The sequence below is a fragment of the Heterocephalus glaber genome, unplaced genomic scaffold, assembly GCF_053883595.1.
Source record: "Heterocephalus glaber isolate CG9 unplaced genomic scaffold, H.glaber_assembly_v1.0 deba00000122, whole genome shotgun sequence".
NCBI lineage: Eukaryota > Metazoa > Chordata > Mammalia > Rodentia > Bathyergidae > Heterocephalus > Heterocephalus glaber.
In genome coordinates, this window is record NW_028258138.1 from 73700278 (window position 1) to 73727593 (window position 27316).

A 27316-nucleotide genomic window follows, 5' to 3' on the forward strand; every position below is an offset into this window, starting at 1 on the left:
CTGTTGTAATCCACACAATGGACTGTTATTCAGTAATGAAAGGAAATGAGCTGTCAAAAACATGGATAAACCTTAAGTGCATATTGCTTAGTGAAAGAAGCTAGTATGAAAAATGCTACTTCATGATTTCAACTATTATGACATTCTGCAAAAGACAAAACAGTAGACAGTAAAAAGATCTGTAGTTGCTAGGATTTTGGAGGGAGGGGAGAGCGGGTGAGTATTTGGAACATGGGATTTCCAGATCAGTGAAACTGTTTTGCATGTTAATGTAATGGTGAGTTTCTGTCACTGTAGTATATTTGTCAGAACCACAGAATGTGTAACAAAAGCCTGATCCTCTTGTAATCTATGGATTTTAGTTAATAATATATCAAGCTCCCCTGCCACCATCCCAAGCTCCTAGGGCCAGAGAAGCTGAGCCAGTCCCAGCACTGGAAAGGAAGCTCCCCCGCTGCCATCCCAAGCTCCTAGGGCAGAGAAGGTGAGCTGCGTGGGTGCCAGAACTGCCCCCCCTGCCCATGGAAATGAGAAGACACGTAAACAAGCCTCAAAAGCAGACTTCTGGATCACCTACAGCAAACGCAAAGGGAAACGAGATGGAACACTCTGATACTCAACCACCTGGACTCTCTGAACTGGCAACAAAAGAGGATCTGGGAAAAATGAAATCAGAAATAATTACTCAGATAACAGCAAAGATTTTGCTCATGGTGCAAGGCATGATTAATAAATCTAGAGAGGACACAGATAAAAAAATAGAGGATCTGAGGAACATGATAGAATCCCAACATAGGAAACAAATGGAATCTGTAAAACAGATGCAAACAGATTTCCAGGAGATTGAAAACTCCATTGAAAGTCTGCACAGCAGAATGAACCAATGTGAGGATAGAATTTCACATGTAGAAGAAAAGATTGCAATTAGTGACCAGGAAAAGAAAAATTGCTTTAAAATTGTACAGGGACATGAGAAATCAATCCAGCAGCTGCTAGACGATGCAAAGAAGAATAACATAAGACTGATTGGAGTCAATGAAGAAAGAGGAGAGAGTGCAGATGACATAAAAAAACTCTTCACAGAAGTGATGGCAGAAAACTTCCCAAGGAGGGGAAAAGAACTTGACATACTGATAAGTGAGGCACATAGGACTCCAAATAGCCTTGATCAAAAAAAATCTACACATAGGCATATAATAGTTAGGATTCCAGAAATCCAACAGAAGAACAAAATTCTACAAGCAGTGAGAGAAAAGAAACAAATCACATACAAAGGAAAGCCCATCAGAATCACAGCAGACTTCTCAATGCAAACCCTCAAGGCAAGAAGAGCTTGGAGTGAGGGATTTCAAGCCCTAAAGGAAAACAGCCTCCAACCCAGATTGATGTACCCTGCAAAACTATCTTTCAAAATTGATGGAGAAATAAGATATTTTCATGATAAAGAGCACCTCAGGAACTTCATGAATACCAAACCGGTACTCCAAAAAATTTTAGACAATATCCTAGGAAAAGATAATGAGGATCACAACCCCAGGAAACCCAGCAGAATGAATCCATTGGGCGTGACAAATTAAATGCAAAGGGGGAGAATCCAACAAAAAGAAAAAGTCATGACAAGGCTTTTAAAACTTTTAACTTCATCTCCCTAATGAGTATATAATTCAACTAGTTATTGTACTGATTAGAATTTTTCTGATTAGGGTTGCACACCTTTCCTTGTGCTGTACTGGCTATTTATCATCTTGTGTCTACTTTTTAATTAGGTTGTCTATTAATGAGCTCTATGAATTCTTTATATATTCTGCTCATAGGTTATATGCATTGTAAATATGGTCTGTTTAAGGACTACTTTTCATTTTAATGATGTCATTTAAAGTCCTAAATTTTGATGGAATCTCATTTATCAATTTTTTTCTTTTATACATCATGTCTTTTGTATACTAGGTAGTTCTTGCCTACCCTGAATTCGTAAACATTTTCCCTTATAATTTCTTCTTAAAGTTTTATACTTTTAGGCTTTCTTATTTAGGTTCATAGATCCCTTCAAGTTATATTCATGTATGGAAATAAAGGGTTGAGGTTAATATTTTATATATGGATACCAGGTGTTCTAGTGCCGTTTGCTGAAAACACTATCTCTTCCTCAGCTCTTGAATTGAGTTTATAGTCTATAAAATGCTAATGTTAAATAATCTTTCAAAACTCAGTGGACCATATATGTGTGGTTCTATTTCTAGATTATTTGTTTTATTCAAATGATTTATATGTCTTTCCTTACACCAACACTGCCTTGATTACTGTAGCTTTGGAAGAAGTCTTAAAATTAGGTACTAAACGTCTTCAAACACTTTTTTTTTTAACTTTCTAGGTCCTTTGTACTCCTACATAACTTTTAAATTTCAGTATCCAATTCTTCATTTATAGCAAGTATACACAGACCTGAATTTTTTTATATACCTTGTGTTTTCTAATCCTGCTAAATTCAAATACAAGTTCTAGGGGCTCCTAGAGATTTCTTAGTATTTTCTCTGTAGATAATCATTTCATCTACATATAAAGATTTTGCTTCTGCCGTACCAATCCTATCCTAGTTGTGTCATTTTATTGCCAGACTGTTTTGGTGGGGACTAGGTTTCAAAGTTTAACGGACAGATAAAGAGTAAGCATATCTGCCCTTGTTCCCCACCTTAAGGAGAAAGTATTGTATCTTCTCCATTCATATAAGGCATTCTCACTGGAAGTATGGAGTACATGTCTTTAATCTGTTGAGAAGGTTCTGTTCTACTTCTAGTCTCCTGATAGCTTTTACCATGATAGAATTTAGTCCAATACTTTTTCTCCAACTAGTGACAGGATCATATGGCTTTTTCCTTTCCTCTGTTAAAATGATGACTTTTGGGGGTGGATCTTCCTTCCAATGCTGAACCAACACTGTCATCCCTATAATAAAACCACTTTCTACATACTTTTTTCTTCTATTATCTTTATCCAGTTTTAGGATTAGCACAATGTTGATTTCCTAAAATGAGGGGGGAAGTGTTCCTTCTTTTTTCTGCTTTAAATGTTTGATAAAATTTATCAGTTAAAATGTATATGAGCCTGTTGTTGTCATATAGGTAGGTTTTCAAGCTAGGAATATACTTTCTTTAATAGGTGCTATTCAAATTTTATATTTCCTCCAGAGTTAGTTTCATTAATTTGTCTTCCAAGGTACTTCTTAGAAGTTGTCGAATTTATTTCAAAACAGATTTTTGAAATATGCTTTCTATATCCTTTTAAATTCTGTAAAATCTGTGGTAATGTCTCCTAGATCTTGATATTATAATTTAAAAAATGTATAATTGATATTGTATAACAGGAAGAAAAGGTCTAAAGGTGCAGGGGAAGTGGGAGGGGTAGGGGAAAAGAAAAAAGGGAAAAGAAAAAATATGAGAAAAGGAAAAAAATGGAAACAAAGTCTTTGCAAATAGCGGAGGGTGGAGGGGGTGAAGAGAGGGCAAGGGAAGGGGGAAAAAAAAAAAAAGAACCAAGATACTCATATAATGGTAGAAGATCCCAATGATGAATGTAACTGTATTTTATACCTAAAATGTACCAATAAACTTAATGGGAAAAAAAATAATGTATTAATATTGGTTCACCATTTGAGTAACAAATATACCACCCTAATGCGAGTAAAGAGAAGAAACTCTGTGCAAGTGTGTGTAAATGAATATGGGAACTCTAATAATCTATAACCCTAAAACTGCTCTAAAAAATAAAAGTCTATTTTAAAAAGTCTAAGTCTAAAATAGAGATTCATTAGTAATAATATATTGAAGGAAAACTGGAAAGAGAGGAACATTCTCACTCTGAAATTTGATTAGATGTAGTTCCACTTAGCAGCTGTTAAAGTACAAACTGGTGCTCCCAGCCCACTCTTAAAAGTGGTGGGTTCGAGCCAGGTGTGGTGGTACACCTGCATTCCTAGCACTCTGGGAAGCCAAGGCAGGAGGATGGCAAGTTTGAGCCCAGCCTGGACAATTTAGTGACTTAGCGAGGCCCTTTCTCAAAATTTTAAGAAAAGGGCTGAGAATGCAGCTCAGTGTGAAGGCCCTGGGTTCAAACCTCAGTGCCAAAAAAAAAAAAAAGTGATGAATTGGACCTTCTCTGCCCATGGAGAGGCTGAACCTTTCCTTTCATTCAGGCCAGTTGAGAACATGAGAGTCCCAGCCAAAAAAGAGCCCAGGTTCAGAAATCTGACTCACGTTTCAAGATCCATGTATACAATTTTGTGTTTCAGGACAATGACCATTTTGAGAAAGCCAGTGAGAAACAGATCAGGTCCTCTGACCTTGTACCCAGGAGTCTTTGCCAGCTCAACTCTTACTCTTCCATCCAACTATTTGGCTGACTAAATAACAAGGTGTCTTATTTTGCATAAATTTGCATAAATAAATTCTAAAAGGATAAGAAAGTCAAACACTGGGGGAACTAGACAGATGGGGAAATGGAATGGGAGTGAGTGAAACTTTTCACCAACTACCTTTTTTTATGTGTTGAACCATTAAAAAGTTATTCAGATTTTAAATAAGAACAATAAATATTGAGCTGGGGTTGTAACTTAGTGGTAGAGTGCTTGCCTAGCGAGTGTAAGGCACTGGATTCAATCCCCAGCACCAAAACAAAAAACAAAAACAAAAAAGAGAAAAGAAACATCATTATTACCATCTATTTAGTAAGCAAAGGGAAAAAAAGAGACACCCATTGTTTTGTTTTGTTGGTACCGGGGATTGAACTCAGGTCCTTGTGCTTGCGAGGCAGGCATCGGAACCACTGAGCTAAATCTCTGGCCCCAAGACAACTGTTGTTAATCCAACTTCATTGGTAGATTTTTCAAGTAGCAATTTCAGGAAAAGGAATGGTAAATATTTTTGTAGAGGTTAAGGAGAAAATGAGCACTTTCCCTTTGTGTTTTTTTGTTTTAGTTTGGTTTGTTCTTTTGTACTGAGGATTGAACACAGGGCCTTCACACTGAGCTACATTGAACTACATCCCCATCCTTTTTTTGAAACACTAAATTGCTTAGTTGCCCAGGCTGCTCTCAGACTTGGCATTCTTCTGCCTCAGCCTCCCAGAGTACTGGGTGCTATGTGCCACCATGTCCAGCTTCTGAGCTTTTATAGTTTTTTCCTGCCCCTATTTAGATTCCACATTTTCTTTAGAAGCTTCAGGGGATTTAGCAGGGGATGTGTTTTAAATAGTCTATCATAACTGGTTGTAGGGTGTGAAAGAGGAATGGAGTGAATTGGGGGAAAGGCTGGATTGTTCTTTTTAAATTATTTGAATACTTGTATATACTTGTGTCTTTGAAGATGTATTTTTCCTTTTTTTTTTTTTTTTTTGGTACGGAGGATCGAACTCGGGTCCTTGTGCTTGCAAGGCAGGCAGCGGAACCACTGAGCTAAATCTCCAGCCCACAAAGATGTATTTTTCTTATGGTTGATAGGAAATCCTTTCTTTTTCACTATTGATCTAGATCACATTTACTCCAGTGGTGTCTCTTTCTTATCTGATCCAGGGAACTATAAATTGGTTCCTATGGGGTGCTTAGCTCTCTGGAAAATACAGGCATGTAGGCCTTGGGCATGTGTGTTCCCTTAGCATTATTTTAAAGTCTTTGTTCTGACCTTGCCAAGTGACTGCCCTGCATAGTCATGAGTGATTTTCCCTAAAACTGACTTGGAGACAGAAGAGAAACAACAACAGAGTGCAAAATTGGAAGGAATGCAGTCTACAAGTAGCCTGTCACCCACAGACTTGTTTTGTTTTGTTCTGCTTTGTTTTGTTTTGTTGTAAGATTGAATCCAGGGCCTTTGTACTGAGCTGCATACCCACACTTTTTTATTTTTTTATTTTGAGACAGTATCTCACTACATTACTAAATTGCTCAAACTTGCATTCCTCCTGTCTCATCCTGCCAGAGTTGTTGAGATTATGCCCAGCTACCCATTGTTTCAAATTTTTCTCCAGTAAATTCTAGAAGCATTGCTTTTGGGAATTCACTGGACCAGAAGTAGAGTGCCATTGTTCTAGTTTTCGGGGACCTGATTTAGAGAAAAATGTTGTGCGTGACTGGTGCTTAGAGGTACTTTTCCTTGTCTTGCTGTGAGAACGAATGAGGGAACACTGTAAAGTGTTAGAAGCATCTGCCTTCTGAAGTTCCAGTATCCTATAAGGCAGAATGAATCATAAGCAGATGAAAGAAAATGTTACAATGTAAATGGATACCGTGATAAACTTGAGTTTTAAATAGAGTAGTTTAAGGATGCAGGATAGACTAATTTTAGCATGTGCATCCTTAGCCCAATTTAACCTGAAAGAAATATATGCAAAATTGATGACTTGAGGTCTCTCACATTAAATTTTCCTTCATTAGGGCCTATTTTATTATTGTTCATGACTTGTATGGGATAAAATGTCTTTTATTTTCACTGAAACCATTAGATTTGAGACATATTCTTAGCTTTCTCTCTGGTTTATCATTATGTTTTGTGTTAAGAATAATCTCTATAGTCACATAGATAATTTTTTGGTCAATAAAAATAGGTGTTCTGAAGTTGACTGCTGTGTAGATTTGCACGCACACCTCAAGATGCAGGACTTAAACCTTTTTTTGTTTTGAAGTTACCTGCAGTGGAGTTATTCAGATCGTGGTGGTGATAGAGAAGGCAGAAAGGTCATACCCAGATTAGGTGGCCTTGGTATTTTTCTGATCCTTACAAGGGAAAATAAACTTGAGGCATTCATAGATGAATGGATACACCTTGAGACCATAATATTTAATGAAATAAATCTGACATACAAGCTTAAATATAACATGGTTTCCCTTATAAGAGAAGCCACAAATAAAAGATAAATAATAGGAAGTAGGGAGATCTTTTTCAAATGGGAAGAGGAACAAGAGATAGAGGGAAGGGAGGGAAAGGGGATTTTTTAAAAAAAGAAAGAGAAAAATGGAAATAGAGCTTTTGCAAATGGGAAAGGGACGGAGAGGTGGAAGGAACAGGATGGATGGGAGGGGTAGGGAACAAAAAAAGAATTAAGAAGTGTTATGTAAATGTACTTGGTTCCCACAATAAATGTAATTATTATGTACTGCAAATATGTACTAATAAAAAACATTTAAAAACAGTAAATGATTTATTTAGAAATAGATATTTCCTGGGTGAATAATACATAGATATTAATTTAAAGTACTTTTTTTAAGACCTTGAATTCTAGTATTCTTTTTCAGTGCTGTAAATGATTGCTACATTTATTTTCTAATATGTAACTTTGTACTTGAGGAATATTTAAATTTGAGGATCCATATGAATCAACGTTTCTATATGGTGTTGAAAGATTCATCATCAGTTTTTCCTGGATTAATAACTGCCTCTTAAGGTGATAGTGAGGCATTTATTAAAATATGTAGCACTGTAATTTTTCTTTGGTATCTGACTTCAGAATGAAGAGGTTTAGGATGAATGTAGGGTTTTTTTTAAGTTGGTAAATTGGATTTAGTCTTTACAGTAATGTGTAAATTAGGTTATTTTCACTTACTTCCTTTGTTCTGAGTTTAGAGATGTTAAAAGTTTATTGTGAATTGACACCTTGTGAATGCATAAGCTTTATCACATTGGCTTATATTTTACATGTTGCTTTAAGGATCAACCTTGAAACAATGATATTAATTAGGATGATGCCAATCTAGAAGTAATTTGCATATGGTGCATTAGAAAAAAAATTGAGTCATCTACTACAGCAATAGAAACACTAGCCTGAAAGTTATTTGTGTCTCATCTTCCAGCAAATAATTTTGTGACCTTAGTTGGGTTACTTGATCTTCTAGAATCTCCTCCTCTGTTCTGTAGGGTTTTAGACTACATAAGGGCTATTTCAACACTAAGATTCTCTGATTCTAAAATTATAATGTCATAGCTACTACAAAGCAGAAATAATCAGCTGGTTTTATTTTTTTTCTTCTTTATTTTCATAGATTTGTTAACCTTTGTAGAAATTACATACCCATTGAAGGTCAACAGAAGTTTTTGATTTATTTAATGGCATAATATCAATGCTAAGATGCGGTGTTTATTTTCTTTTAAGAGAAAAATATTTTTCCTTATTCTGTACTCATTCATTGTTAAGGAATTGATGATTAAAAATATCCCCCAAATTTTCTCTCTCTATATATAGTTGTTTATACATACACATATATATGTTATAGTTGTGTCCTTTTTTACTTGATGTTACAAAGGAAGTATTTCCTAATTATTGTAAACATTTTAATGGCATCATTCTAATACTTTGCATAACTGTTGTGTGAGGCCATTGTTTACCTTCATACATAGTTTTAAAACTACTTTCTCTTTGTTAGTTTTCAAAGCAGTACATTGATACCCTACCATCCCTTAAAGGTGAATAGTGTTTTTACATTTTAATTTTAATTCCTTATCTGTGCCCCTTCCTTCTCCCCTATTGCCCCCTCTCCCTTTCTCCTTGACTCTATTTCCCTATCCACTCTCACTTCTGTCCCCCTCATAACCCTTGCCCTTCTTCCCCTATACCTGTGCCCTTCAACCTATACCTGTGCCATCACCTACATTTCATCTGCTTCCTCTCCAGGGCTCCTTTCCCTCAGCCCCGCTGTTCTTTTAACAAAACACAAAAAAAGCCTCTTAACTATGATTCTTTCTAAGTTTTTTGAAAGAGTAGGCTGCATTTGTTTGCCACCTTCCTTACTCTCTGTTCTCTTAGTTTGCTGTGGTCTCTTCTGGGTCCCTGTGATTCTTAAGCTCACCAGTGCCCTTCTGATTGGCAAGCTCTAGCCACTGTCTTCAGTGCCTTTGTCTCATTTGTCATTCACTTCTTCCTTTAAAAATAACTCATTTAATTTTAAAGAATGTTTACTTTGGAAAACCTAGATGAAAATAAAATAAATCAGTTAATAGTTTGATGTATAACATTCTTTTTTTTTTTTTTTTTTGGTACCGGGGATCAAACTCAGGACCTTGCACTTGCGAGGCAGGTGCAGGAACCACTGAGCCAAATCCCCAGCCATGGTTTATTACATTCTTGACATTCATTTCCATGCTCCAGCTCTGGCTTTCCAGAGTGCTTGTTTTCTGGTATAGTGTATGTGGCTGACTAGTACTGATTTTTCTCATTGGGATTTAGCACACCCTAGTGGACAATAGCTTTTCAGTTTTCTTTTCTTTTAAATTCAGGTCAAATTACTTTATTGGACAATTCAGTGATGTGCTTCCTAGATAGTAAAATTTGTCAATTTTTATTTGAGTCAAGTAGTGACCCTCATGATCAGAAGTAAGTTTGTGTATTTTTATGTGGTTTCTTTAGCAGGAAGAAGAGAGGCTTGTTGCATTATGAGGGAACTTCCCCCAGGGGTTTTCATCTTCTCTTGGATGAAATGAAATTGATGGGGGAGGCCAAGACACAGAGGAATATTTGAGGTCTTCCCTGGCCTATGATTCCTTGGATCTTATGTATTTTACATTTCCGTCTTAGGATTCTTGAGACTTTCATATATCACTTCATTAAAATTTTGACTGTGCATACATGTTATCATGTCCTATGGTGGTGGATTTTTTTTCGGAAACAGGGTTCCACCAGAAAAAAAAGTAATCTTTTTTTTTTTTTCAGAGTGATGGTGAAGATTTTAATTACATCATTGCATTTTTCCTTGGAACAGCAGCCTGCCTCTACCAGGTAATTCTTCTTTCATTTTTAGGACACACTTTCCCATGGTTGGTTGTTTTAGGTATCAAGTCAGTAATTGCCTGTGTACTTAAAATAAATAAAAATAATGTCCGAGTTCTTTGCCTCTTTTAGTTTGAGCTTCTCTTTACCTTTTTGACCTGCATCTCCATTTTGTGTGGACATAGATCCCAGTGAACTTAATGTTGACCTTTTTTCTGTGCTGGGGCTTCAGAGGTGATATGTCATCTGCTATGACAGTTGGGCTACTTCTGGATTTTCAGGTGACTCATGATTCAGCTTCCAGTCTCTGCCTGTACTCCAGGGTGAGGACCTTGGACTCTGGGGAAAGTCTTTGACTAAGCAGAATTGGTATTTAATTTAGTAATGATCAATGGGATTCCAAGAGCAGAGAGCCTGGATGCACAACACTTAGTTGGGAGGTTATGCTATTATTACAGGCAGCGGGTAATGAGAGCCTAAACTGTGGTAATGACAGTAGGGGTGGAAGAATTTTGTCATGAAGAAGGAAGACTGAGACTTACAGACAGAATAGATGAGCAGCGTGAGGAGGGAAGAGGTTTTGCACCTGAGTGATATACAGGATGGCACTTGCAAGGCAAGTGGGGGCATGGATTTGCAGGGAAGGGAGGAATAACTATGCCAGCAATCAAACTCAAGAAGGTTTGTATTAAAACATGTTAGAGCAAGCAAAGCCTCTTGAGCCTACTTTTAGAAGTGCTGTGTTTCTCTAGCTAATATAGAAAAAAAAGCTGAAAGATTCTGAGGTACAAATAAGGTTACCTAAAATTCTGTAGATGTCTTTAAGGAAATACTTTGAAGAATATATGCATTTGAATTTTATTTTATGTAAATATGTATTAGAAATTTCAGTTTTAATGGCTCCATTTTAAAAAATATTTTACTTTTGGGCTGGGGATTTAGCTCAGTGGTGCTGCCACCTGCCTCAAAAGCGCAAGGTCCTGACTTTGATCCCCTGTACTGCAAAAAAAACCCACACACATATATACATGCATATATATATATATATATATATATATATATATATATATATAACCTTTTCTTAACTATTTAATATTATCTTCAGAAATTTTTTGTCAAATTGACAGGTTTCATTATAATGGATGAAATTTCATATAGCTAATATGAAAACTTATCTTTGGTAAGGTCACACAGTGGTTTAATTTTATGAAATATTCTTGTGTAGATTTTCCACATTCATTTCTACAGTCCTGTCCTACAAAGAACATTATCTCATATTTGAAAACAGGAAAGCTGAGGGAGTTTCAGTGCTCTACCAGAGTGGGAGAGTCTAGACTTCACTCTGCAGATTTTTGTTCTAACACCACAGTCTCTAGACCAAAATAAATAAGGGAATCATAATCTGTATAATTTTTAGAATGTTACAGAGTATTATAATTTTATAATTTTGATTTGCATGATCTCATTTGATTCTAAAGCAATGTATAACTTTAAAATAATTTTATGAATAATCATTCTTGTAAAATGTAAGCTTTGGTTACTTTGTCTTATTAAAGTAATAGTAAATTCTTAATAATAATTGCAGAATGTACTGACATCTTACATTGCACTTAGGCCTTTGTTTGTTGTACTATCAAATCCTTACAGAAAGCCCCACACTAATCCTATTAACATTACCATTTTTCTCTGAGGTCTAGACAGTTCTTATAACTTGTTAGGACTCTTAATTTGAACCTATATGTGTGTGACTCTGGAACCAGTCTTCTTGACCACCAGGCACATGTCTGTATTTCCCAGAACAGCCTAGAGTAGTTCTAAGAATTGCCTTGTGACTCAGCAGTGTCACTCAGGTGTTCTATTTCAGAGAAGTAGAGAAATTCGGCTTTAAAAAAGAAAAACAAAACACCAAATTTCCTTTATACAGACAGGTATGAAACTGCCTGTTTTGCAAATATGCTGAGCAGAGTGATGATAACACTGTTTTTTCCAGTTACATTTTACCATATGACATAATGTTTCTCCTGTCATCAGGATATGTTTTAATAAATTAGGTCAGACCTGAGATGCTACTACTACATGGTTCATTGCCTTTTTCTCCAGGTGCTTATAGAATCACAGAGCTTAGTCAGATAGGACTAATCTTGATGTTAAACATTTTAAACAGAAGACCAAAACACCAGAGGGTGCCTAGCATGCGTGAGGCCCTGGGTTCAGTCCCCTTTGCCACAAACAAAACAAAGTCAAATAGGAAAGCAAAGGATCAGTAGAGAAAGTAGAGATTACTTCATTTCCCTCATTGTTTTCTTTTGAACTGACAGGAAATTTGAAAGACTAGCACACTTAGAGCCATCTTTTTTTTTTGTTTTGTTTTGTTTTGGGGCACCGGGGATCGAACTTGGGTCCTTGTGCTTACAAGGCAGGCGGCAGAACCACTGGGCTAAATCTCTGGCCCTTTTTGGTACCAGGGATCGAACTCCAGACCTTGCAGTTACTAGCCAGGCGCTGGAACCACTGAACTAAATCCCCAGTCCTATCTATTGTTAATATTTTGCATTTCTTTCCTAAACTCTATATATGTGTGCATATAATATGCATATGATTGTTTATAAAGTATGCTTCAGACAAATGTGTATATACAGTTATTTTTCTTATGAAGCTTTTTAATTTGAGATAATTATAGCCACAATAGTACTTTCCTGCGAAGCTCTAAAACAGTATCATAAGCAGAATATTGATATTGACACTGTGAAGACAGAACATTCCTATCTCCAGAGGATCCCTCTTGCTGCCTTTAGTGTGTTATATAAATGGAAATCTATAACTGTCTTAGTTCAGTCTGCCATAACAAAATACCATAGACTGGGTGGTTTGAACAATAGACATTTATTTCTTACAGTCCTGGATCCTGAAAAGTCCAAGATCAGAGTGCTGGCAGATGAACATTTTGCTAAGGGCATTCTTCCTGGCTTGTAGAAGGCTCACTTCTTGTGTCTTCATATGGCAGAAAGTGAAAGCATTGGTCTTCTCTTCTTACAAGGCCACTGATGCCATTATGGGAGCTCTACTCTCATGATCTCATCTAAACCTAATCACTCCCCAATGACCCCACCTTCTAATCCCAACATATTTGGGGTTAGGCTTTGACGTGCATTTTTGCGTGAAGGTGCACAGATACTCAGTTCATAGTAACCTTTTGAGATTGGCATTTGTTTACTTAGCACAGTTCTCTGGAGATTCCTCCAACTTGTTGAATAATCAATTTTTTATTCCTACTTATTGCTGAATAATATTTCACAATATGGAAATATCACCGTTTGTTTAGTCACTCTTCAAAGAATATCTAATATTTCTAATTTTTGACTTATAAACAGCTGCTAAAAATGTTTATATACAAGTTTTTGTATGAACTTAAGTCTTCACTTCTCTGGAATAAATTCAAGAGTACAATTGTTGGGTCATGTGATAGTTGCATGCTTAGTTTTTTGGGGGTTATTTTGTTGTTTTTTTGTTGTTTTTTTGGTACCGGGGATCGAACTCGGGTCCTTGCACTTGCACAGCAGGCAGCCGAAACCACTGAGCTAAATCCCCGGCCTGCATGCTTAGTTTTATTAAAAAACTAACAAACTTTTCCAGAGTGGCTTTTGCATTTCACACTCTCACCAACAGTATTCAAGTGATCCTGTTTCTCTGTAGCCTCATCAGCATTTCTTGTTGTCCCTGTGTTTTATTTTAGCCATTTTAAGTGTATAATATCTCATGGTGGTTTTAATTTGTATTTCTTTAATGGTTAATGATGTATCTGTGAAATGTCTGTTCATATCTTTTGTACATTTTCTGATTGGATTTTTTATTTTTTACTGTTGTTTTGGTGCTTTTTAAAGAAGGGGTTCCTTATGTATTCTAAATACTAGTCCTTGGTGAGATGTATAATTTACACCTATCAGTTTCCAATATATAGCTTGTCTTTTCATCCTCTTAACATGGTCTTTCCCAGAATACAATTATTTTAATTTTGATAAAGTTTATTTGATCAGTCCTTTTATGGATCATACTAAGTACCCTGCCTAGCCTCAGACCCTGGTGATTTTCTGTTTTTTTCTAAAAGTTTTACAGTTTTACATTTTAAAGTTGATTATCCATTTTCCATTAAGTTATGTAGGAAATGTAAGACTCAGAATCTCCCCGCTCCCTTGGCCTATAGGTGGTCAGTAGTTTCAGCACCATTTGTTTAAATGACTATTTTTTTCTGCATTGAATTTTGTTTGTACCTTTGTGAAAATTTAGCTGGGGATATTTGTGTGGTAGTTTCTGGATTCTGAATTGTATTCCATTGATCTATGTGTTTATCCACTACAACCACAGAGTCTTGTTTACTATAGTTATATAAGTCATCTTAAATTCAATTTTGTTAATAGTGGTATTCAGATTACCTATTTCATACTGAGTGAATTATGGTAGTTTGTGGGTTTTAAGGAAGTTGTCCATTTCATCTAGGTTGTCAAATTTATGTGTGTAAAGTCTGTTGTACTATTTCCTTATTACCTTTTTGATGTCTGCAGCATCTGTGGTGATATCCCCTGTAGTGATATTGGTAACTTGTCTCTTTTTCTAGGTCAGTCTTGCTTGTCAGTTTCAATTTCACTGATCTTTATGATTAACCACCTATTAATTTTATTGATATTACTATTTTTTTCTGCTTTCAATTTCAAATTTCTGCGCTTGTTGAGAGAAGAGTATTGAATTGATGGTTTTTCTTTTCCATTCTATTTTTACTTCATGTATTGTGCAACTGTGTCATTTGGTTCATATACATTCAGGATTGCTGCCTTGCCATGACAAATTGACCTATGTATTATTACATAATGTCTCTCTCTGCCTCTGGTTTTTTGTTTGTTTTTTTTGGTTTGAAATATTTTGGCATTTACCTTATACTAATATAGCCACTCTTGCTTTCTTTTGATTAATGTTTGTTATATATCCTTTTCCATACTCTTTCAACTTTCCTCTGTCATTTGAAGTGACTTTCTAGTACACAGCACAGAGTTGATTCAAGTCTTTAAATCCACTTTGCCAATCTCTGTCTTTTTTTTTTGGTACCAGAGATCGAACTCGGGTCCTTGCGCTTGTGCAGCAGGCGGTGAAACCACTGAGCTAAATCCCCGGCCCACTCTGTCTTTGAATTGCTATATTTAGGCCATTTATATTTAATATAATTATGGATCTGTTAGGATTTTGTTTTGTTTTTTATTTTTCTATTTTTTTCTGTCTTTGTATGGGTCAAACATTTTTTAAAGAATTCCATTTCAGTTTATATACAGTATTTTTGAATATCTCTTTTTACAGCTCTTTAAATGGTTGATCTAGGTATCACATGACAGCTACTTGTCAGTCTACTGGTGTCGTCATTTTACCAGTTCTTGTGACTCCCTAGACGTCCTTTTGCCCAACCTTATTTACAGCTGTCTTAAATATTTCTTCTACATATATTGTAAAATACAGCAGACACTGTTAGAGTAATTTTTGCTTCAACTATGAAACATAATTTAGAAGAGAAAAATGAAAACCTATTGTACTTAGCTATATTTTTGCTTAGTGTGCTCTTTTTTGTTTCCTAATATTATTGTTTTCCTTTTGTTTAGAGGATACCCTTTAGCTATTCCTTGAGGGTACATCCACTGGTGACAAAATCTCTTAGTCTTCTCTCCTCCAAAGATGTCACTGTTGCCCATTTGTTCCTAAAGGATATTTTTGTTGGATGTAGGGTTCTGGGTTGACAACTCTTTTCTTTTACCATTTGAGGAAAATTGTCTCACTTTTTTCTGGTTCCTGTGGTTCCTGACGAGAAATCCACTGGCTGTTACTAGTGAGAGATCCATTGCCTCATTACTGACAAGTGGAGGTGTATCATCCTATGGGAATGAAGTACAGGTTCCTTGCCTTCTGGAAGCTTACAGGGAACTGGAACTCCTTATAGCATTCTAGCCTGCCCCACTCAACCTTTGATGATATGGGTATGGTGAGCAGCAGGTTTTTCTGTGTTATGCTAGAAAATAATAGTTACTGTCTACATGTTTCTATCTTGTTAAGGTTTATTTTTCCTAATCTTAGCTAGAAAGGGCAAGATCTTGAGTTTTTTGTTTTGGAGTTTTTTGTGAGGAGGTATTTGTTTCTGTTTTTATTGGTATATATTTGGTGACATTACTAGTTTCCCACTTCTTCAGATTCAAGTATGGAAAACACAAGGCAAAAAAGGAAGCTCAGGGAAGTTGCCACTGTGTCATTCCCTGTCAGGGTCCTTAGCTTGTCTGTCTTCTCTCTACCATTCAATGTCTTATTTTTGTTTTATTTGTAATGACCAGGGTTTATTGTTGTACTTAATGGGAAGAGCAGGGCAAAGTGTCTACTCTGTCTTTCCAGAAACAGAAGTCTCTGTGCTTATTTTTTTACAGTAAGTTACAGATTCATTTTCCCCTTTAAATACTTAAGCACACATCTTCTAAGAACACAGATATTCTTCCACATAGCCATGACACCACACCATACCCAAGAATATTAACATTGATACAATATCATGTAGAGATCCTCATCTCTATTCAGATCATTTCAATTATCTGCAAATTATTCTTTATTGCACTTTCTTCCTAATCCAGGATTATGTTACTTTTCTCATTGCTAAGACAAAATACCCAACAGCGAAAGTTAAAGGAGGAAAGGTTTATTTAGCTCATAGTTTTAGAGGTTTCAGTCCATAATCAGCAGGCTTCAAGGCAGGGTGGTGTGGCAGACAAGCATCATAGAGGAGAAACAGTTCATGGAAGGCAGAAGGTAGCAACACAAGCAAGGAAGAGATGACCACAGCTGTTTCTATCCCTGATCTTATCCCAGCTACTTAGGGCTGGTAGCATGCACAACCTTGATCCTAGTGCTCTTGATCCTAGCATTGCACCATGAATCAATTCCAGTGTCACATACTCTAGATCCAGCCACCTCTGAAAAAGCCCCTCCTGTGGTCACATGAGGCTTTGGGGGGATATCTAAACACAAGCCATAACATTCTGCCTCTGGGCCCCCAAAGACTCATGTACATTCCGTTATGTGAAAGGCATTTAGTTTACCTCCAAGAGTTGCCAAAGTCCTAACAGTCTCAGCGTTGCTGAAAGTCCAAGTCCCAAGTCTCCTCTGAGATTTAGGGCAAACTTAGCTGCAAGCCCCTGTACAAATGAAAAGAAAATTAAACACTTCCAACACTGAATGGCACAAGATAGACCCTTCCATTCCAAAAGGTACAAAGAGGGGGTTAGAAAGGAATGGGAACAAAGCAAGTCCAAAATCCAGCAGGGCAAGCATTAGTAGTTCCATGACCAGCCTCTGAGACAATCTGTAGCAAGATGTGAGCTCCAAAGCGTTTGAGTGGCTCTCCCCCTATAGCACTTCCAGTGGTTGTAGCTCCCATAGCTTCTCTCTTGGGCCAGCTATACTCCCTCCTTGCAGTTTTCCTCAGAGGATCCATGGGGCTTTTCCAACTCTAGGGTCTCCACTGCACCTTTGGCTTTACAATCACAGCTTCACACACTGGCCTCTCAGGAGCACACTGTCTGGCCTCCCAGTCCTTCTGAAATCTGAGTGAAAGCCTTTCTGATCCCACAACTCTTACATTCTGAATGCACCTAAAACCAGCATCACAGGAATGATGCCAAGGCCTGCTACTAGCTGGAGCAGTAGCCAGCTTCCTTCCCTCTTGGCTTTAGGGGTCGAGTGCCTTTAAACCAAATCCCAAACCATTCCTAACTCTTTCCCTTCCCACAAGCTAGTTCCAAAGGCTCCTAAACCACATGGTCTGATACAGTCACAGCAATGACCCCATTTCTGGTACAAAATTCTGCCTTAGTTACTTTTCTCGTTGCTTAGACAAAATACACAACAGCTAAAGTTAAAGGAGGAAAGGTTTATTTAGCTCATAGTTTGTAGAGGTTTCAGTCCATAATTGGCTGGCTCCAAGGCAGGGTGGTGTGGCAGACAGGCATTATAGAGGAGAAACAGTTCATGGAAGGCAGAAGGTAGCAACATAAGCAAGGAAGAGATGACCACAGCTGTTTCTATCCCTGATCTTATCCAGGCTACTTTGGGTGGGTAGCACTCACACCTTTAATCCTAGTGCCCTTGATCCTAGCATTGCACCATAATCAATTCCAGTGTCACACACTCTAGATCCAGCCACCTCTGAAAACCCTCAGGAGGGAGGGAGGAAGGGGGGCGGAGAGACAGACAGACAAAGAGACAGAGACAGAGACAGAGACAGGGACAGAGGCAGGAAGAGAAAGAGAAGGGTGGAGGCAGGGACAAAATATAGACTTCCAGGTCATGCCCGCAGTGATCTGCCCTCTCCAGAGAGGCTACCTCTGAACACAAGACTTTCGGGAGCATTTTAGATTTAAACCATAGCACATGACAAAATAAGCATGTTTTTCAAGTATGTTTATAGTATATCATGGAGAAAAATCAGGAAAGGAAGAGTGCCAGGGTTGGGGGTACTTTCTGTACTGTTTCATCTAAATTAGCACTCATCGTCATCTTCTGACACCTGTTGCTGTTTTATCTTTTTCAAAACATTACTCTTATATATTTAAAATGTTTATAATCCTCCTCCACTAAGATGTAAGCTCTCCGTGAGCAAGAACTTCATTTATTTCACTCATAAGTGAAGAACAGTGCTTGATTGCAGCAGGCCCTCAATAAATATGCAAATGAGGAATCCCCCTCGAATATTCACCCTGGTTCTGTAGCTAGCATAATTTCTTGCACTCATGGGGTCCCAGTTAAATATTGTTGACTTCATTAATACTCAGATTCATGTTATATTAGAGTCCAGTTTATAGAATAACTTATGCAAGCTTTTGGTACTTTTCAGAGTAAGAATAGAACAACCCCCTTTGTCCCTGGCAACACATCTTAGTTACCTATTAGCATGGAGAATTTCCCCAGCCTGTTTGCAAGGGAATCAACCAATTGTGCGTCCATTTAAAATGTGATATGAAATGCTTCTTTTTTGAAAAATGAAAAATATAAAAGGAAAAAAATCTATTTCCCTTTCAAGCTGTGGAACTTTCATAGCTAAATATCTTAGATGTTACATTATCTTATCCTTCAGTGAAAAATACCCTTATTCTGGTCTCATATTTTATTCTCAGATATGTTACAATTTTATATTAGGGATATATTTCTTATAGCCCTAATCATCTTTCATTTTTATATTTTGAACAGTGTTATTTACTTGTCTACTACACCGGGTGGCGGAATGTCAAATCTTTTTTGACTTTTGGCTTAATCTGTCTATGCAACATGTATCTCTATGAACTGCGCAACCTCTGGCAGCTTTTCTTTCATGTGACTGTGGGAGCATTTGTCACACTGCAGATCTGGCTGAGGCAAGCCCAGGGCAAGGCTCCTGATTATGATGTCTGACACCCTCCTTCAGATGTATTGCCTTGGCTTCAGGCAGAAAAGGAGGAGACATATCTTAACTGCCACTGTGATGTAGAAACCAGTCAGCACAAATGAGAAGCTCTGCGTTCTTTTTCTCCAATTTTCCTTGTTTTTAAATCAGCATGGCATGCCTGAGAGCATGCAAGACCTGCTGGGAAACTCCTCTCTGAAGAATTTTGGCAGTGAGCTTATCTAGAGGAGGAGAAGCCTTGTCTCTTCACGGCCATAAGAGTGGAAGAAGTCACATTGCACTAGAAGGCCTGGCTGGCTGTCCTGAGTCCTCACCGGAGCTAAGTCAAAACAGATGTGGAATTGCTCTGAGGACCAAGCAGGCACTGCACCCTGAGTTTGCCTTTGTGAGGCATTACAATAGACCAAATAAAAAGATGCTGTAGAAATTGGAAAGTACATGTTTTAAAGCAAATGACTGTGTTAAGTATCAGATTATTTGTACCTTTATAGTACCAAGATGTTATGAGTTCAGGGTGGTATGGAATTGCTTCTTTTACTGTTCTGTTTTTGCCTGAGTCCTAACTCTGGAAATTACTTGATGTAGGAGAAAGCTGTGGTGTGTTTGTCTTTGGAACATCACAAGTATTGAAAATACAGCGATGTATATTTTCTTTCTAAACTGTGTTTTTTGTTTCTTTTGAAATCACTTCTTCAAAATATGATTCGCTAGACTATAATCATTGTTTCCCAAACTTTGATCACTTGGGTACTATATACTCTACTTACTTTATATTTATCTTTTAAATTTTAAAGTATTTTAAAAAGAAACAAATTCTTCTCTAAGAAGAAAACCAGTGGCAGTTTGCCATAAATAAAAAGTGACCAGGCAGGGGATTTAGCTCAGTGGTTTCGCTGCCTGCTGTGCAAGCTCAAGGACCCGAGTTCGATCCCCGGTACCAAAAAAAAAATTAAACTCAAATAAAAAGTGACCACAAAATAAATAAAATTAATACAAAAAAATGTTTCTAAGTTTTAGCTAGATACTAATGCCTGCCACAGCTCTGGACTAAAAAGCCTGTACTTTGTGAAAGAGCTTACCTGCCCCAAAATGAGACTCTGTGGAGTTATCAGAGGATAAAAGAACATTCTAAAGGCCATGACATTCTCACTGTGACTCAGCATTACTTCTGTGTCATGCGCCACCTAAAACTATCTTGTCTGCCAGCCATGCTATGGACCTGACTATGAAAATACTGGACTGTATGTACTAGGAATCAGAAGGTGACTTTCTTATCAACTCTGGATATCTTATGGCTTTAGGGAAGTAAGCACATATTTGAGAAAACTTACTTTCTGAAAACATTAGGTATTCAAGCATTACAAATAATGATATAGGAAGCAGAATTTGATTCATTAGCAAAATCTACAACTCTCCTACTTTTGGAAGTTATCTTCTTGAGTGATTTTCCATTGTTTTGAAAGAAAAGATTCCAAAAATGGAATTCATAGGCTGCTGAAAAACAGCAGGCACCATTATATATAATTCATGTCGGTGGGCATATTTATTAGGTAGACCATATAGCTGGAGGATAAAGTCCTTGAGCTGCCTTGTTAGCCTGAATCAGAATATGTGAATATGGCTAGAACTATGTCTGAGATCTTAATTAGATCCTTGGCTACCCCCTTCTTTTAAGAGAATGAAGTATAAGGAATGCACAAAGCTATGTCAAGGATTTATTTTATATAAAATAAACTCTAGTTAACTCCAATTTGCTGCCTCTATTTAAACAAGGCTGCACAGAAAGTATGAATATTCTAAATTAAGTACCCCAAGGCATCATATAATCTTAAAATCATCAAAACAACAGTTAATGATGTTTGAAATTTTGTATCTGCTGAGCCAGAAAAGTAAAGGAGTTCTAAACTAATGGCTAAGACAAGATTTTCTGGTAAATTATTAATTAAACAGGAAGTTACCAGTGTTACCAGTTTGGTTCAGGAGCTATCTCCTTATCAAGGAATTATTGACTTAAGAGTGTTTGGTATTTGGATCCTTTCAAAAAGGACAGTTGAAAACTCTTCAGCTATTTTTTTTAAAGGCTTGGTTTTCATTTTTGTTTTGTTTTATTTCACCAGCTATTTTGGATAAAAGGATGTTTATATCAATGTAAAAAATGAAACAGGTATAAATAATGTTTTATGTATACAAATATTTTCTTTCATTATTTGGTGCCTACATCCCTGAGTGGTTATAGAGGCTCCTGTCTGATTCATATTATTGCTAAGAAATTATGAGTTTGGAAAGTGATTTTGGGTTTAAAGAAGCTCATAGGCTCTTGAGAAAGAATTACTTTGGTATCTAAGTGATCATTGTGTTAGCTCTCCCATTGCTGGGACACAATACCTGATACCCATAACTTAAAGGAGGAGAAGTTTAATTTGGCTCATGATTTATGAGGGTCCAGTCCATGGTTAGTTGCTCCAAAGCAGAAACATCATAGCAAAAGGGTGTGGTAGAGCAAAGCTGCTCACTGCATGGCAGCCAGGAAGCAGATCAGGGAACAGTGCTAGAAAGGAAGGCCTCAGGGATCAGATACAGTACCCAAGGTCAAGTCTCCATAACCACCTAGACTCACCTAGAAGTGTGTTTTACTAATCCCCTGGGCAGCTCTGAAGCCAATTGAGTTGACAATCCAGCTTAACTCTCACAGTGATACTAATATCTTAGATTTGTATTGCACTTTAAGAGCAAACCAGGTTTATCTCATTATAATGAATTTTGTAGTACAAGGCAAATAAGTAGGAGCTGCCCTCATATTCATTGGGAGGAGACCAAGATGATCAGATCTTATTTACTTATGCCACATAGCTAAGCACACACAACTCTAATCTAGTGCACAGCTTTTTTCACTAGTGTCAGACAAATGAAGGTGACCAAGATTATATTTAGAGAATATGTTGATTCTTGGTCAAATAAAGTAATTGAGGGTTTCTGAAATCAGTGAGTCTAGGTCTGTTACAGATGTGTTTTATCTTAATAAATATATTTTATCTTAATTTAGGCAACCATTTAAATACTGCTTTTTGATTGTGCCATGCGAGCAAAGATATCCTCTTTTACATTTGCTTTTTTGGTCTGTATTTGAAATGTATCTAAACTTTTCCCAAAGTATTTGGAACACAGCAAACCAAGAAATGACATAAAAGCACTGTTACTAAAATATGAACAGAAAGGGAGGAGAAATAAGATTAACGAAAATGAAAAGAAGGGTTAAAGCATTGCTACTATTGTCATTAATGTGACTCTGGAACTTCCTAGAAGTACAGGCTAAAAGAAGGGAAATTAGGTATGCATTGCTCTGTCAGTGGCGGGGTGGGAGGCTCTGTCTTGATGAATCCTGATAAAAAGATTCTCACTTGGGGGTCCTACAAAGTGCTAAAATGAACAGAATTTTTGATTATTTGACACATTTGCATATTATGATTGTGTCTTGAATCTTCAACTTGTACCATTTTTCAAAGGCTTCCACTTCAGGGTGTGTGTGTATGTGTTTAATAGAAGATTTTGTTCCAATAAAAATTCTTGCCCTAAGCTAAAACCAAGTATCTGTTAAAACTTGAAAATCCATTTGAGCCAGAGACTCGACTCAAGGAGAAACTACCAGATTTTGTAATTTTATAATTTATATAAAGTGAAAGTGCTTTTCCTACATTAACACATCGATTTTGCTACAAAGGTGGATCTTCTCCCAGCAGAGTCCAGCCTGGAAAAGTGCATGACTCTATTTCCAGTTGGGCCATGTCTGGAGTCCTGTTAGGCTGCTGCTTGGTCAGGGGTCCACAGAGACCAGAAATTTGCCATCGAGACTTCACTGCCATGCCTCAGAGAACGCAACTCTGTTTTCCTGAGGTAAGCTGTGGTTGACTGGCCTTTATTCCAAAAGAGTTACGAACCCAAAGATGCTCTTTGAGCTGTTAGGTGGGGCACAACAAAGTTGTGTGTGTGTGCATGCTTGTGTGTACCATTCTTCTTGTTTCTGTTTTATAGTCCTTTGGTTTACTTTAAGAGTTAGAGGCACTGTGGAGTGTGTGGTAAAAGGACAAATCAGTTATTTCAAAAGCATTCACCACTTAGACCAAATTGAGTACTTAGCTTTACCACAGATTACAGGTCACTCTTTAGAGCTGCATTCTTTATCTATGGTCAGGGCTTCTTAGTATTTTTCTGCATTATTACCTCTACAGAAATGGAATCTTTCTACCTAGAAATGCTGTGGTAAAATAAAACCCAGTCTTCTGTTTAAATTGGCTTTAATAACACCCTTGCTAAAAATTGGTAAACGAAACCCCTGCAATTTGAGAGGTTATGACGGGGTTTGTGGGTAAGGGACAAACAGGCCAAGAGTTTAACTCATGCCTGCATCTTCCCCAGTGTAGAGGCATCGAATCAGCCTTATTGGTGTTCTGGCCTGCTATGAGGTCCTGGCCGACTGCAGCCTTCAGGTTAAGCCTTCACGTCTCAAAGAGAAGATACAGCTATGGCTGCCACTCTTGCAAGATCTTTTTGGTGGCCAAGCTTTCTAGGTTTATTTAGCAGTTGAAATCACAATAAATTTGGAAACATTGTGTGATCAGAAGCGATGTGGTTTGTATCTTCCTGCCTGTGAGGGCTGTGGACACGTGGGCACACACTGTCCTGTGCATGGGCAGTGCTGCCATATAATCAGTTACGTCAGCACAGTTGGCAAGAGTTCCTGAAATCAGTACTCTAGCGTCACGAATCCTTCCCTGTGTTTCCTTGGCAACTAACAGTATTTCCAGCCCAACCTCACCCACAATTCACATTTGCCCTTTTCTCCTTCCCACAGCACAGTAATGCAAGCATCACCCAGCAGGCACACATTGGGCTCTTTCAGACAGAAACAGGACACACAGTCCACTTCCCATGTAGTCCTGTTGTCCTGGTCCAGCTCTGCCTTGGTCACTTGCCTACTTTGTGCCAGTGCTGTGCTTCGAGGCTGGGTAGAAAGGGGCCTTGCCTAAAGGCAGACAGGCAACGCTTTGCCTACGCACTTGGTGTTCCTCCAGTGCCTAGGAGTAACAGCAGGAGTGTTCATGAGCACTATCCTGCTAGATGTGCCTACATCATCCTTCTGGCTACACAGAGTGAGGGGCACCATCTCATTTGCACTTGAGGAAACGACGTGGGTCAGGAACTGGTCCCCTGTATGATATCACATTGAGTGGTGGGTGGGTGTGGAGTCCAAACCTGAGGTCCAGGCTTAATATTTTAAATAAAAGTTGTTCACCTTTCTGTGCCACAGTGTACCTTAGAAAATTCTTAGTGTGTGCATGCAGCTAACAATAGCTGGGCTCTTCCCACTGTTGAAGCAACATGAGAACAGATGAAGCATGCATGGAGAATAGTGGCAATGTTCTATGCGACAGGCACAAGGGATGCAGGCTAAGCAGCTTGACCATAATCACAGTGTTGTAATCTATGTGGTGATGCCAGGATTTAAACTCAGATCATTCAGAAGTCATGCTCTTACCCCATGTAACATTAAGCTAAGAGTATGTAATGTGGAAATCCATATATAACACTACTTTAGTAATAAAAGTGATCAACTCAGTTCTAACTCCTGCAGTGTAACTGTTCTAGGCAAATAGTTTCCTAAAATTCCTGCATTTATAACCATGACAGGACAGATGGCTGCAAGAGGTATGGGTAGCCTTCTAGGTGTTTAGATACTAGGGCAAGGAAGTATACATTTTAGTATTTGTAGTAAAACTAACTTTATGGGTTAAGCATCATTGGTGATTTGTATCCACCAGGATCTCTTGGATGGCAGGTGCCCAATGCCACCACTCGGTAGGGGCCCCTTAGTATGTACATTGATGGAAAGGCCAAGATAGGAGTGGGGAGCCAGCAGTCTTCAATCCACAGTGTCATAGAGGTGCTGGGGAGGTGAGAGATGAAAGGCACACCTAAAAAGCACAAATGCAACATGGCTATGAAAAGCTTAATCTGAAGCAAGACACACTCCTCCAAAGTCCTGTGTGAGCCAGAAGGGAGGGCCCCTGTGGCTTACTGATAGTCAGGAAGCAAATTTCATAAAGCTGGAAACCACTTCTAAATGAGGCTAACCAGAGATGCTGACTAACCGGATTCCAGCCAGGTCAAAATTAGAAAAGTGGTCAGTGGAAAAAAGTAGTGATGGACTCCCCTAATGAATTCCAGAGAGAATTCTTTACATCCACGGACCTGTCAGGCTGGCAGTGTGTACGGGGCCCTGGAAATGACCTTGCTCTCACCATGGATGTGGGTTGGGGCTGCACTCTGCTCACCAGCAACATGGGCTCCTGAGATGTGGGGCTGGAGACTCAATGGGGCAGGACGCTGCCTTCTTGACCCTCAAGCCTCTGGGGAACCTTTCATCCCCTTCATCATCTTTCTGCCCACTCACTAGTCTCTGGCCCCTCTGCTTGCTTTGTGAACCTGACTGCTCTCCAGCCACCTAGTCCGTGGCTTGGGGCACAGATGGCAGAGGCTCCTGGCCACGCTGCTGCCGTGCATGCTGCTGCTGCTGCTGCTGGATCAGTGTCTGGAGGAGGTCAAAACAAGGGCTGTTTCCGGCTTTGCCTAGAAGGTAATCATCCTGCAGATCCTTTGGCATAATGTTTTTACCTTGTTTTTCTCTGCCTTTGATCTAATGTCTTCAGGCCCTAATTAGATTGTATTTACATTTGTGCCATACACATGGTCTGGTACTTAAAGACAGGCTAAAGGTTACACAAGTATTTAGAATCAGAGAATGCCAGAGGAGGAAGAGACCTTGGTGACCAGCCAGGCCAGTGCCCTTGGATGGCTTTATTCTTGTGTTCATGTTGTGAAGCAGAGACCCTGCAGGTGGGAAGGAAAGACAGACAAGAGGACACCAAATGTCGTATTTTCCCTCCCAAGAGAAAGAAAAGAAAAACCCCAAGGGCTTTTAGAAAACCTGGAAGGGTAAGAAGAGCATCCTTTAATAACCGGATCTCCTTTCACCTACTGTTGATCTTGAGAGGCAAGCCTCCTGCTCCTGCCAAACTCAGCAGTCCCTAGCAGGTGGGTACACTGGACAGGAGTGCCCAGCAAGGGCCAAGCATCTGAGCAGCCTTGGACGCACCAGCCCTCTTGAGCTGCCTCGAGGCCCGGGGGGCCAGGGTGTTCTACCTGTGCAGTTTATCCAGAGAGGGCCAGGGGTAAGAAATTCCACACATAAATAACCCTCACCCTTCCAACTCTTCTGATACTCGCCCTAGGTGGTGGGGCATCGTGCAGAGTGGCCCAGCCCTGCTGGGTACCTTTGTTTTGAAAATGAGCTGTGTATTATTTGTTCTCCGTATGTTGTTTGGATTTGGACAAGTTCTAAAGCTGTGGGCTGCCGTTGTAGTTGAGTTGAGGGCTTGAGCCTTGTCCGTCCCAGTGTCTGGGGCTGCCTCCTGCCCTGCAGTGTCCTGGGCGTGACACCACCCTCTGGCTCAGAGGCTGCTGACTGACATCACAGCCCATGCAGCCCCACGGCAGATGCCCATGCTTTATCACATGAGAGCCATAGCTAGGGCATCAGTCAACTCTGCACTCAGGCAATGTTTGCTTTGGGAAGTTGACAGACATATTTGTTACTGTGAAAAGCTTAGAGTAGTGTGGCTCCCTGGTGAATACGTAGCTTTGGTTTCTCCAGCGCACCAAGCTTCACCATGCCTGCCCGCTCATTTGTTGCCAGCTTCACACTGCGGTCTAATCACTCCCACATCTGATGTCTGCTGTCTGCTATCAACAGAGTGGTGGTGTTCATATCCATGGCATCTTTTCTAATGAGTTGTGGTTTCTAGGCTTTTGGGGAAAAGCAGAACCCTTTAAGAAACAAATTGTCTGCTGGCTGGAGATTTAGCTCAGTGGTTTCGTCGCCTGCTGCACATGCGCAAAGACCAGAGTTCGATCCCTGGTACCAAAAAAAAAAAGAAATAAATTGTTTGCTGAGATTTTCCCAGTGGCGACAGGCATGAGTGAGGCTTACCGATGAGGGTTTGTCACCTGCCTCTGGGGTCGCATGTGTAGGAGAAAGGCGTTACAGTTGGCCCCTGAGGTTTG

General features: G+C 38.7%; 2 protein-coding genes across 4 annotated transcripts in view; one reads left to right on the forward strand and one right to left on the reverse strand.

The window, feature by feature from the left end:
• Positions 1 to 27194, forward strand: part of Sec22a (SEC22 homolog A, vesicle trafficking protein) — an 86639-nt gene extending 59445 nt beyond the window's left edge. The window contains exons 6-8 of one of the 3 annotated variants that reach the window (XR_015453031.1): positions 9688 to 9753; positions 22917 to 23089; positions 23612 to 27194. Coding sequence is in view for 2 of the 3 variants with exons in the window: in XM_087216203.1 (XP_087072329.1) it covers positions 9688 to 9753; positions 19006 to 19206 (267 nt within the window). In the remaining variant the exon portion in view is untranslated. Of the gene's footprint in view, positions 1 to 9687; positions 9754 to 19005; positions 19859 to 22916 lie in introns of those variants that run through there. The other 2 variants (XM_021251273.2, XM_087216203.1) reach the window with 2 other exon arrangements.
• Adcy5 (adenylate cyclase 5) overlaps positions 16453 to 27316 on the reverse strand; it is a 147602-nt gene continuing 136738 nt past the window's right edge. The window contains exon 20 of the mRNA XM_087216193.1: positions 16453 to 16955. Coding sequence (XP_087072319.1) covers positions 16942 to 16955 — 14 coding nt within the window. The 3' untranslated portion in view covers positions 16453 to 16941. The remainder of the gene's footprint in view (positions 16956 to 27316) is intronic.